General features: G+C 45.6%; 1 protein-coding gene across 2 annotated transcripts in view; it reads right to left on the bottom strand.

The window, feature by feature from the left end:
* The window catches only part of gmds (GDP-mannose 4,6-dehydratase), a 258314-nt gene that overhangs the window by 130302 nt on the left and 114200 nt on the right, over positions 1 to 13812 (bottom strand). For both annotated transcript variants that reach the window (XM_070447666.1, XM_070447667.1), the window contains one exon: positions 12705 to 12832. In XM_070447666.1, coding sequence (XP_070303767.1) covers positions 12705 to 12832 — 128 coding nt within the window. The remainder of the gene's footprint in view (positions 1 to 12704; positions 12833 to 13812) is intronic.

Here is a 13812-nt window from a genome sequence, read left to right as displayed (position 1 = left end):
CAGGGACTCTATAAACGAAGAGAGAGAGGGGAGAGAGAGAGGGAGGGGAGAGAGAAGAGAGAGAGGAGAGAGAGAGAGAGAGAGGAGAGAGAGAGAGAGAGAGAGAGAGAGAGAGAGGGAGTGAGTGTGTGAGGGGAAACAGCCAGCTCTACCTAAGTGTGCACCCTTCACAGTATGTGTGCAGCTTGTCAATATGGCTACCCAGTTTAATATTGTAAACGTGTGTGTGTGTGTGTTGTGTGTGTGTGTGTGTGTGTGGTGTTTGGGGATGTATGCCCAGTGGTAATGTAATTTTCCCAAGCTTGTGCTGTGGTTGCAGATCTCCCAATGGAGGTAATACAAAAAACAGACAACATGAGGAAGCATTTGGCTCAGTGAGGAAGACAGGCGTTCAGTGCTGTGACCCAGACCAATGTTTCCATTACATTAAACCCATCAGGGCTGTTTGGACTTTTCAACACAGCCTCTGCCACGCTCAGTGCTACAGATAGCTCCCTGTATACTGTAAGAGGGCTGTGTGTGGGTGTCCTATACATACAGTCAGCTGAGTCACCGGGAGAAAAGTCACTGAAAATTGGAATCAGAAAAGAAAGCCAGAGATGTATGAGAGGAGTAGCATTCTTGAGCAGAGAGAGAGATGAATGAGAGGAAGTAGCATTCTGGGAGAGAGAGAGATGAATGAGAGGAGTAAGCATTCTGGAGAGAGAGAGATGAATGAGAGTAGTAGCATTCTGGAGAGAGAGAGATGAATGAGAGAGCTATCATTCTGGGAGAGAGAGAGATGAATGAGAGTAGCAGCATTCTGGGAGAGAGAGAGATGAATGAGGAGGAGTAGCATTCTGAGAGAGAGAGATGAATGAGAGTCAGTAGCATTCTGGGAGAGAGAGCATGCAATGAGAGAGTAGCATTCTGGGAGAGAGAGAGATGAATGAGAGGAGCAGCCATTCTGAGAGAGAGAGATGAATGAGAGGAGCAGCATTCTGGGGAGAGAGAGAGGAGCACAATCTTGAACCTCGAGAGGAGTAGCATCTGGGATGAGAGAGAAATGAAGAGGAAGATTATGAGAGAGTAGCATTTCTGGGAGAGAGAGAGATGAATTGGAGAGGAGCAGCATTCTGGGAGAGAGAGAGATGAATGAGAGGAGCGCATTCTGAGGAGAGAGAGAGATGAATAGAAGGAGCAGCATTCTGGGCGAGGAGAGAGATGAATGAGAGGAGCAGCATTCTGGGAGAGAGAGAGAAAGAAGAGAGAGATGTAATGACGAGGAGTACGGCATTCTGGAGAGAGAGAGATGAATGAGAGGAGAAGCATTCTGGAGAGAGAGAAGCAAGAAAGAGAGAGATGTATGAGAGGAGTAGCATTCTGGGAGAGAGAGAGATGAATGAGAGGAGTAGCATTCTGGGAGAGAGAGAGATGAATGAGAGGAGCAGCATTCTGGGAGAGGGAGAGAGAGTTGAAAGATATGAGAGAGAGAGTTGAGAGAGAGATGTGCATGGGAGCTGGGACTTGTGATATTTGACCTGGCTGACTGTTTGACACTCTCTCTCTCCGGGAGGAGAACTTCCCACGAGCCACTTGACATCGTTTGAGAGTGAGGACGGCAACAGAGAGCGAGGGAGGGCAAGAGAAAGCAAGGGAGGGCCAGGGAAAGTGAGAAAGAACGAGGGAGAGCGAGGTCACAGACATTCCAGTCCCAAACAGTCAGTCTGACTCCTCTGCCAATTAACCAGTGAAAAGGAGACCGGGATGTGTCCCAAATCGCATCCAATTCCCTATGTAGTTCACCTTTTGAGGAATAGAGTGCTATTTAGGACACACTATTACTCTCCCACCAACTAAACCAGAACACACTCTCAACAGCAACACCAACCTCCTTGGCACAGTCCAGATTTAAGAGATCACCCATCATAACTACTAAAGCAGACACACTGACATTCTGGTGCCTTCTTGTTGTTAAGCTAGCCCATGCCCACCAGTGACATCACACATGTGAATGCACACACACACACACACACACACACCTAGGCTCTCACACTTGTGCTTCCTACTCAGAGTGTCTCTGCTTCACATGGCCAGCTGTGGGATCCCCACACTAACCCTGTCCACACCCTCACCCCACTACTCATCACTACTCATAGCCTCACATAGACCCCATTCCCTTCCTCCCCCCTATCAGTTCTTCCTGTCCAGGTGGGAGGTAACCCAAGGATCCACTCTGTGTGGGATCCATCCCCCCCATGTACCCCCACCCCCATTTTTTTATTCTTTATTTATTTAACCAGGAAGGGCTCATTGAGATTTAAAATCTCTTTTTCAAGAGCGTCCTGGCCAAGATAGGCAGCACCAAGTCATTACAAAAATTACAGACAAACAACATGAAAAACTACAAGTAATCTAGTAAAAACCATAGAATTCACAAGAGTATAACAATATCAAAAACAGCAAATTAAAAACATTGACAGGTCAGGGAATCAGTCTCAAGATCATTCATCAGTGATTTAAAAATACCAATCGGGACAAGTTCTTCCAGTTTAAAAGTATTTTGTAAGGCGTTCCAAGACGATGGCGCAGAGTACATAAAAGCCCTTTTACCAAATTCAGTTCGGATATTTGGAACAGTTAGCAGGATAAAGTCCAGCGAACGAAGAGAGTACCCACCACATTTCTGAACAATAAAAATGCCCAAATAAAAAGGTAGTAAACCCAAAATGGCTTTGTAAATAAAAGTATACCAGTGACTGAGCCTACGAGTGACTAGAGAAGGCCAGCCAACCCTGGTATACAAAGTGCAGTGGTGCGTAAGGGTTTTGCAGTTTAAAATAAATCTCAAAGTGCCATGGTAAAGGGTGTCAATTGATCTCAAACACTGAGCGGAAGCATTCATATATAAAATATCCCTATAGTCTAGTAAAGGCATAAATGTAGCTGATACTAGCCTCCTTCTGGCTTCAAAAGAAAAACAGGCCTTATTCCTAAAATAAAATCCCAATTTCAGCTGCAATTTTTTTGTAAATTGTTGAATATGCAATTTAAAAGAGAGGCCGTCATCAATTAAAATTCCAAGATATTTATATGAGGTTACAGCCTCAATCTCCTTGCCCTGACAGTTAGTAATAGGTGAAAGGTTCAGAGGTCTATAAAACCCATAAAACCACACTAGAGATCAGCTGACAACAGAACACAGAAACATGCACTAAAATGCTGTCCCAACCCCAACCTTCCTGCCCCAAACTGACATTAAAGAACTCAATATTTACCTAGCAAAAATACATAGCTCAACACAAGTGTCAGAATATATTTTTTGAACATATTATCAACCTATGGACACTACAGAGTAGATCTTTACGCAGAGTCATACGCTTTTCTCTATGTAAAAACAAGACAGAACAGAGGTTCTGACACTCAGAGGTATCTGAAGTTTCTGTCTGTCTGCTTCACCCTGTGTGACTGTGGAGGAAAATTCCCTGCTAGGTCAATCTGAAAGCTGAGGATTCAAGTTACACAGAGTAGAGCATCTGCTTTCATCCTCAACACAGCAGGGAAGAGCTTAGCCCTGTCAGTCTGAGAGACAGCCAGCTGCCAGTGTGAGGACTCTCTCTCTCACACACACACACACACACAGTACTAATATTCCAGTTCAGTGGGATGTTATCACGTGTGTTTGTTAGCACATCTGATTCCCCTCCATATAATATCCCCATGACAGCAGAGACATAGAGAGACCCTATATCCCTAGCACATTCCTGTTGGTTCCCAATAGAGCAGAAAGTGACTGCAAGGCCAGCAGCATTTGTGAACGATATATAATTATCATATTCAGAATAACAAGCCAGACTCTGCCGCACAGAGCGTTTGACCACTGGGACATACAATAGCTGACATTGAGGAGGATGATAGCCCTACTTTTCAGAGGAAAAAGAAAGAGAAACCATCAAATACCATAAAAACTACAACACACACACAGCCCAATCAGCCTCCCCTTCACTCAATACTTCAGTGAAACTGTCTGCTACTCCCGTCTCCCCCAGTAAGCAGACATTAACCTCTGACACCCAATCAGACGTTATCAGATTCCCAGGCAATTACACAAGAGCTCCAAGTCCCACAGCCAATCACACAACACTTCACTGCCAAACTACACAGACAGAGACAGACAGAGACAAACACAGACACAGACACACACAGAGACAGCCACACACAGACAGAGACAGCCACACACAGACAGACAGCCACACACAGACAGAGACAGACACACACAGACAGAGACAGACAGACAGASACAGACAGACATAGACGGGAGTTTTTCATACTGTACATTTAAGGACAGACAGTGAGAGAGTCAATCTCAGAATTTCACTCCAGAGCTAAGGACACATCCAGAGTCAGGTTTCTGTCTGTAAACTCTGGCAGACATATTGACACACAGCCAGCCCAGTCCCAACCAACCAAGCCTCCGCCACTGCCACAACGACTGAGCAACCGGGGTCAAAGCGCCATCAGCAGAGAAACCTTAGAGCCATTTGTCCATCACTGGAACCAATCAATCTCTGTGAGAGACTGGATATCCTCTGAACTCTCTCTTTCTTCCTCCTATCGCTCTTATTATTTTTGTCTTTCCTTCTCGGTCTTAAATTACAGTTATGTCACACACAGTTCCGAACGAGAAGGCTTTGTAGGCCTCATCCATTAAACACCACAGTCAGCTCCAATCCTCCCTCTGTTGCCTGGCTGGCTCATCTGACCCCCGTGACCCCCCGTTTTAATCCGTTGGTACTTAACTCCATGTTTATAATCAGAGGCAATGCTCCCTGAGAATTTCAACTGACACCCCTTCACCTCCTAACTCAAACACATCACATCTCCCACTACTCTCTATGTCCTCTGTTCCTCTCTCCCTCCCACCCACAGGTCTTTATCAGATTTATTTGTTGTGTTTCTTCAATAAATCTCTTCATAAAGCTTCACTGTTTCTCTAGGCAGTCTGTAACTGTTCTTGTGTAGGCAAATGGTTAAAATGGTCAACTAGGTTTTATTGACTCCCAATACATACCATATAGTGAATAATATGTACACTGAACAAAAATATAAACGCTTCATACAACAATTAACGATTTTATTGAGTCACAGTTCATATGAGGAAATGAGAACATTTAAATATATTCATTAGGCCCTAATCTATGGATATCACATGACTGGGAATACAGATATGCACCTGCTGGTCACAGATACTGTTAATAAAAAGTAGGAGCTTGGATCAGAAAACCAGTCAGTATCTGGTGTGACCAATATTTGCCTCATGCAGCGCGACATCTTCTTCACATAGAGTTGCTCAGGCTGTTAATTGTGGCCTGTGGAATGCTGTCCCACTCTTCAATGGCTGTGTGAAGTTGTTGGATATTGGCAGGAACTTGAAAACACTGTAGTACACGTCAATCCAGAGCATCCCAAACATGCTCAATGGGTGACATGTCTGGTGAGTATGCAGGCCAAGGAAGAACTGGGACATTTTCAGCATCCAGGAATTGTGTACAGATCCTTGCGACATAGAGCCATGAATTATAATGCTGAAACATGAGGTGAAGGCAGCAGATGAACGGCACAACAATGGGCCTCAGGATCTCATCACGATATCTCTGTGCATTCAAATTGCCGTCAATAAAATGCAATTGTGTTCATTGTCCATAGTTTATGCCTGCCCATACCATAACTCCACCATGGGGCACTCTGTTCAAAACGTTGACATCAGCAAACCGCATGCCCGCACGACAGTTTGGCCAGCGGCCAGCAACGGTGAGCATTTGCCCACTGAAGTCAGTTACGACGCCGAACTGCCAGTCAGGTCAAGATCCTGGTGAGGACGACGAGCAAGTAGATGAGCTTCTCTGAGATGGTTTCTGACATACATTCTTTGYCTATGCAAACCCACATGGAGGTCCTGGGCTGGCGTGGTTACACGTGGTCTGTGGTTAGGAGGCAGGTTGGATGTACTGCCAAATGCTCAAAAACGACAGCTTATGGTAGAGAAATTAACATTCAATTGCATGCCAATTGCACGCTTCTTCAAAACTTGAGACATCTGTGGCATTGGTTGTGTGACAAAACGTCACATTTTAGAGTGGCTTTTTATTGTCCCCAGCACAAAGTGAACCTGTGTAATGATCATGCTGTTTAATCAGCTTCTTGATATGCCACACCTGTCAGGTGGATGGATTATGTTGGCAAAGGAGAAATGCTAACTAAGAGGGACGTAAGCACATATCTGCAAAAACTGGAGAGAAATACGCTTTTTGTACATATGGAACATTTCTGGGATCTTTTAGTTCAGCTCATGAAACATGGAACCAACATTTTACATGATGTGTTTATATTTTTGTTCAGTGTGTATACATGTAATACTATGTAATAACATAATGTATTCAGACCTAACTCTCCCACTGTAGTACGCTGATTGTGTTGTGGTATGGGGTTAGAGAGTCGGAGGTGGGGGTTCTGGTCTGAATGTGGACTTCACGTTTCCAACATGTGTGTTCCTGTGACTGGTCCCCCCTCTAAAAAAACACCCCCAGGGCAGCAGTTCATGCAAAGCTGACATACATGTACCACTAACCACCACTTACTGGCACTGGGCTGCCGCCGCACCCGATGACAAAGTCAGATCAAAAACACACAGGCCTACACACACACACAGACATGCAAAACACTCACATACACCTGCAACACAAAAGCTACACCTGCAAAACACATATACTCCTGCAACACAAAAGCTACACCTGCAACACACATATACTCCTGCAACACATAAGCTACACCTGCAGCACACACGTACACCTGCAACACAAAAGCTACACCTGCAACACACACATACACCTGCAACACAAAAGCTACACCTGCAACACACACATACAACACAAAAGCTACACCTGCAACACACACATACACCTGCAACACACACATACACCTGCAACACAAAAGCAACACAAAAACAACACCTGCAACACAAAAGCTCACCTGCAACACAACTATACTGCCAACACAAAAAAGCACCTATACCTGCCAACACAACTATACCTGCAACACAAAAGCTATACCTGCAACACAAAAGCTATACCTGCAACACAAAAGCTATACCTGCAACACAAAAGCTATACCTGCAACACCTTTTTCAGAAGAGAAAATGGAGAGAGAGATCAACAAATGTTACACACACACACAAATCAAGAGAGAAGCCGTGTGTGTCTTACCTGAGAGTCTGTCGCTCCTCCAGTACAATGCCATCCATGGCTCTGAACACTAGAACAATACAACATTTGCTATTGGCTCTGGAACTGCATAATTACACTTCTCCAAACCAATCAAATCATTCTGGCAGATAAATAACAGATAACTCAAAGAAAAAAACAAAGGAGGAGTTTCATTTTGTTAACTCATGTGTCAGACATGTAATGACTGAGCTGCTAAAACATGTCTTATCTGATTAGGTGTTATTGTGAGTGTGTGATTTGGTCAGTTAGGGGGTAGTTGAGAATTGGAGGTGGGGGGACTCAGTGTGTGATTTGGTCAGTTAGGGGGTAGTTGAGGATTGGAGGTGGGMGGACTCAGTGTGTGATTTGGTCAGTTAGGGGGTAGTTGAAGATTGGAGGTGGGGATTCAGTGTGTATTTGTATTGCCCTGAGCCACAGGGGCAGACCCTGCTTTATTGAGCTGCTGCTAAGGCCACAGGTTAAAGGGATACTTAAGGATTTTGGCAATGAGACCATTTCTCTACTTCTCCAGAGTTAGATACCCTTTTCAGGTCTCTGCATCCAGTATGAAGGAAGGTAAAGGTAGTTCCGCAAGCCAATGCTAACTAGCGTTGGCACTGGAAGTCTATAGCACTGTCGTTTCCAAGGGGAGCAAATTACTCCTACTGGGCAGAACAAGAAGGAGGTGGGAAGCCAAGCACGAGATAGCGAGAGCCTATTGGCGAGTTCTAGCATGTATTTGCATATTTCCATTAGGGAACGCCTACTCTGTGAAGTGCATATGTGCAATAACTAATTTTGCCCATGCACTCCTAAACACCATTTTTTWAAAACTTTGACAAAGGGTAAAGTCTACAAAACGTAGCCCACTCTGTTCGTAAGAGATTATAGTTTTGGAAACAGAAAACTTTATTGAGATCAAATGTCGACCAAAATCCATATCGCGGCCACTGGGTTTCCTCTCACCACCATATTTGGTAGTGAGTGGAAACGCCAAGCGGATACTTCACATTTATACATCCGGTGAAATATCTGTCTCATTGTTTTATCTGTGTCTATGGTATCTGCAAGCATGCTAGAAGATACCATAGACTTCCAGTCATTGTGCTAACACTAGTTAGCAATTATGTCAGCAACTTCCTTCAAACTGCTCACAGAGACATAAATGGTCTCCAGGAGTTCATCTGACTCTGGGGAAGTAGATAAAAGGCCTCATTGCCAAAATCCTGAAGTTTCCCTTTAAGTTTGACTTGCATTGACACCCCTGACTAGCACGCACGCACGCACACCTGCTTATTTACCCTGCTTGTGTGGGATGCCAAGACAACATGAGCACTGAGAGAAACTCCTAAAAAGCTACCCTCTTCCAACTGACCCCATCTTTAACACACACACACACACACACGCCTTAGAGATTAAATGATATCATGCATGCTGGTATGATTAGCCTATGCCAGGGCATAGAGGGGAGTGAGTGGTGGATAGGGGTGCTAGGTCTGGTGCAGAGGCCCATGGGATGAAACCTCACCCCCCCACCAGTTCCCCCATCCCTTCTTTACCAGTCCAGCTGTGTTTATAAAAGTGTTACAGTCAAAGTGAAGGTATTTACTGAGCCCCCCAAACCACCACAGAATGCTTTACACACTGCCTCACACATGCTTACAGACATACATAGGCAAGTGCACACACACACACACACACACACACACCAAAATACTGTCTCTATAGCATGGAAAATGGGGTACTGAGCAAGAGCTGCAGTTCCCTCCTATCCCACCATGGGGCTCCACTGAGAATATATAGTAGGGTCTGTGGTTGGCATGATGCCCGCTGGAACAGAACAGGAGTTACTGTACCCTACCCTGTCTACTCTGCTGGCCACGCCCCCACTGTCACCTGGCTGCCAAAAATGTGTGATGAATGGCCGGCTGCCCTCATTAATCATCTGTGATTGGGCCTGATCGGCTAATTAGCCTCATCTGTAACCATTACTGCATAGAGGCAGCTGCTCAGGGAATTAAAAGACAGAGGTGAAAAATGACAGGCTGTCCTGTATCCTCCATGACGCCTGCATGCCACACACAGTACTGCGTCAAACTCTACTGCCACACACATTACTGCCACACCAAGCGCTGCAAGACCCACTGCAACACGTAAGTAAATATCAAAAGGTTCAATTTAACAAACAGAGCGTGACAAAAAAAGAATGAGGTGTTGTAACTGTTGTTGTTTTTTCTCCATATTGGTGGCAGAAGGGAGTTTTCAGGGAGGGGCGGGGGCAAGATAGAGGCTAGGCTACACTCATCTCGCAACAGTTCCAAACTAGCCTGGTCCCAGAGCATTACGTTTGGCATTACAGTGACTGTAGGAGTTGGCAAGACAGCACAAACAGGTCAGGGAACATGCTAGTTTCACCCCTCTAGCCCACAACAGCAGCAGAAGCAGTAGTATCGCCTCAGAGTCAGTGAGGGAAACCACTGGGGACTGGGTGATGGCCAAATAAGGGCACTAGGATAGGGAAGCAGAGACTGAACCAGGACAACACAAACATCAAAACAGCTGGACAACAAGGTGTGCTGTACCCTGTATAAGCCACACCCCCAGGCTAACTCAGAGAGACACAGCCCATGCCAAAGAGAGGAGGAAAGATACAGGGCAGAGTAAAGATGACTGACACCAACATCCTCTTCTCCTGCTCTCAGACCAGATCAATATGTGTGTGGGAATGTGATTTGGTGTGTGTGTGTGTGTGTGTGTGTGTGTGTAAGTTTTAGTTTCCTGTGCCCCCTGTGTGGGTTCCTGTACGTTTAGAAGAACCAATAAAATGAAGTAATCAAACATATGTTTCATTTCGCAGACCTGTTCTAACGATTCCGTATTTTGATTCTAAACCAGATTAAAAGTGAAGGCAGGTTACGATAAGCTCAATGATTTTATTCACTGTTTCAACAAGAAAGGAGTCGGCCACACAAAAGACCAGTCATAGACCCATCCCTTAAACGCTCCATTCAGGGCTGTGTGTGTGTGTGTGTGTGTGAGACACTGGATATGGCTGGTGAGCTAACACCCGACCACGGGGCTTCAGATGCTGTTAGTGCAGACACACTGCACACCCCTTCTGCCACCACAAATTCATCCACACACTATTAGAGGCAATTTCCCTGCTCCTCCTGGGTGGAGAGAGAGAGAGAGAGAGAAGAGCAGAGAGAGAGACGAAGAGAGAGAGAAGAGAAGAGAGAGAGAGAAGAGAGAGGAGAGAAGAGAGAGAGAGAAGAGAGAGAGAGAAGAAGAGAGAGAAGAGAGAGAGAGAAGAGAGAGAGAAGAGAGAGAGAGAAGAGAGAGAGAAGAAGAGAGAGAAGAGAGAGAGAAGAAGAGAGAGAGAGAGAGAGAGAGAGAGAGAGGGAGAGGGGAGAGGGGAGGAGGGAGAGGAGAGAGAGACACCCACAGTGGAGAACACATGGCTTTGTTGAAACTTTGCCTGTTGTTCGACTTCGCCATGGTAATGTACTGCTGACACCAGGGACAAAAGACATCACTATGTCCCTTTAATGTGTGTTCTTAGTGACTCTGAGAAACAGAGAGAGTGAAAGAGAGAAATGAGAGAAGAGAGATTTGAAGGAAAGGGAGAGAGAGAGAGAGAGAGAGAGAGAGAGAGAGAGAGAGAGAGAGAGAGAGAGAGAGAGAGAGAGAGAGAGAGAGAGAGAAGAGGGAGTGGAGGGAGGAGCAGAGAGGAGGTGAAGGACGGGAGAGAGAGAGCGAGAGAGAGGCCGAGAGAGAGAGGGAGTTGTGAAAGAGAGAGGTGTATATGGTGTGAGTGTGCATGTTATTTAGCAGGGTGGAGTATAACTTTCAGCAGGGAATACATAATGTATAAAGTCCTACAAACACTCGTCTGTTCTCCCCCATCCCCCTCTCCTCCCAATATCCTCCCCTCTCCACCACAGTTTTCCTCAGTCCCTCGGCCGGCTTCTGTTCTGTTTGACTTCCCAAAAATCCGGCTTTCCAACACAGGAGCGGCATGGCGTAGAGGTGAGTGATTCACCAGACCTGGAATGCTGACGTTCCCACAGGAAACCTGGAGTGTCTCAAACCAGGGTGTCCCGGACAGGAGCCGGGTAGACACACACAAACACAAGCACGCGCACACACAGATATACAATGAGTAGTTTCACCGTATACATGCAAATACTAGACCTATTCAATCAGAACCAGTCACTGGGTTTCCAGGATAGCTCATATTTAAATAAAGTAAATGAATGTAAAATAAACGTTTCTATGTTTTTATCATAGAGATCATATTAAATTACTTGATGGGCTATGTCATAGACCCTCAAAGTTCCAGAATGGGGTGAAAATGGCAGCCATATTGGTCAGGGAAAAATCCAAACCAGTCTAATTAGAATGAATGGCAGTAGAGGCATAGCGTCCATGTTACACTAAACCACAAGAATGCCCGGCAGTCGCATCTTCAGTCCGCTGTTTGTTCCACACCAATAAATATCAAAATGATGTCGTTTTCTTTTTACGATTATGACTGTTATTCTATTTTCATGACAGTCTTCATCCATAACCGTTGGTTACACAGTTCTATGGTAAATGTGAACAAAGAGGTCAGAAAGGAACCAAAGAGCAGTTGTGTTGGCTCTCCTTTCTCTGTCGTTTACATGGGATATGACTGCTCTTGGGATATGACTGATCTATGGAGGGACTATGATCCTCTTGTGAACATTGGATGACTGACGCATCGACTGACACCACAAAAGCAATTTGGGCCCCACCCTGCTCTGACGCAGTGACCCACAGAGAAGTTCCAGTTAAACCCCCCCCCCCCCCTCTAGTCCTCATCAGTGTCACCCCCCACCACCGCCCCACCATGAGGAGTCTTGCTGTCAGACATGGCAACACGCCAAGCTTTGCATCTTCATAAAGAAAGAGACAAACACACAAACACTTAACTATCACACACACACGGGCTGCACTAACCTATCGCTAACACTCACGGCCAGTTATGCTCGTGGACATGGTTCCCGCCTACTGTTCCTTTCATCTCTCCAGTCCCCTCTCCCTGCTGGCACCATTATGTTAACAAAAACACTGTATTTCTGTCATCATTCACAGCACCAGGCAGACATTCCCTCAATATTTCTACATCTACCCTATTCTCTACAGAGTGCACTACTTTTGGCCTGAGCCCGGTGCCATTTGGGGAGCAATGATGCTCTGTTTCAGGGGTTTTTGGGACATGGGTGAGTGGTGGGAAAGTGGAGTGCTGTCTGTGGCCTCACAGCAAGCAGCCCTCTCCCTCCTCTCATTCCTTTCCTCCCTCTGTTTTCTATTTTGGCAGGCTATCACAAGAGGCTTCATGCAGATCACATATTTCGGCCTCAAATGATCTTGGAAAACATTACCCCCATAATGCTGTGTGTTTGTGTGTCTGTGTAGGAGTGTCTCCACCAGTCTTACCTCTACGTAGTCCTTGGCGTGGCCCCAGTCTCTCTTGGAGTCCAGGTTACCCAGACTAAAGCTCTCCAGCTGGCCCAGGTGAATCTTCGCCACAGAACGACTGATCTTACGCGTCACGAAGTTCGCTCCTGGGAGGGAGGGAGGGGGAGAGAGAGAGGCAAAAACAGAAAGAGGAGAGAATATTAGCGAGGTCATGGCCTGACAATCGAAACACAACCGTTTGCAACACACCGCCACACAGCGACCGTCTGCCTCCTCCTTGTCGCTGCATTGGCCCTGGGTCCACTAGAACTGGGTTCAAATACCCAAAGCAAAATCAAATACATTTTATTAGTCACATGCTCCGAATATAACAGCTGTAGACCTTACCGTGAAATGCTTACTTACAAGCCCTTAACCAACAATGCAGTTCAAGAAAGAGTTTAGAAAATATTGACTAAATAAAGTTTTAAAAAGTATAAAAATTAACACAACAAAATAACAATAACAAGGCTATATACAGGGGTTTCTGGTACCGAGTCAATGTGCGGGGGTACAGGTTATTTCAAGGTTAATCTTTCAAACACTTTGATCATTTGCTCCAGTCCGTGTGGAGTGTCAAGTGGGTGAGGTTTGCAGTTTTGGGACTAGTCTATTGGCCCATTGCAACAGGCAAGCTCAGTCAAGCACATATAAAGTTTTTTAAATAGTATTTGAACCCAGGTCTAGGTCCACCACAACACAGCAACTTAACAAACGACACACACACACAACACACACAACACACACACGACACACACACACACACACACACACACACACGAACACATACTAGCACGACAAGCACTAACACGACACCACTAAGACACACGACACGACTGCTTCACGACTAACACAACAACACGCAACACGACTAACACATCACACACACACGCACTAACACACACCATACCACTCGCGACTAACATCCCACTAACACCACACCACCTACAACATAACGCACACACACACCACTAACAGCACACCATAACACACACACACACACACTCACAAACGCACTAACACACACACATGACATAACTACAATCACACGTAACACCACACGCACTAAACACAGACACGACACTAA

Source organism: Salvelinus sp. IW2-2015, linkage group LG16 (genome assembly GCF_002910315.2).
Source record: "Salvelinus sp. IW2-2015 linkage group LG16, ASM291031v2, whole genome shotgun sequence".
Classification (NCBI taxonomy): Eukaryota; Metazoa; Chordata; class Actinopteri; order Salmoniformes; family Salmonidae; genus Salvelinus; species Salvelinus sp. IW2-2015.
The sequence above is the reverse complement of the archived record's forward strand: the minus strand, read 5'-3'. Positions and strand labels throughout refer to the sequence as shown.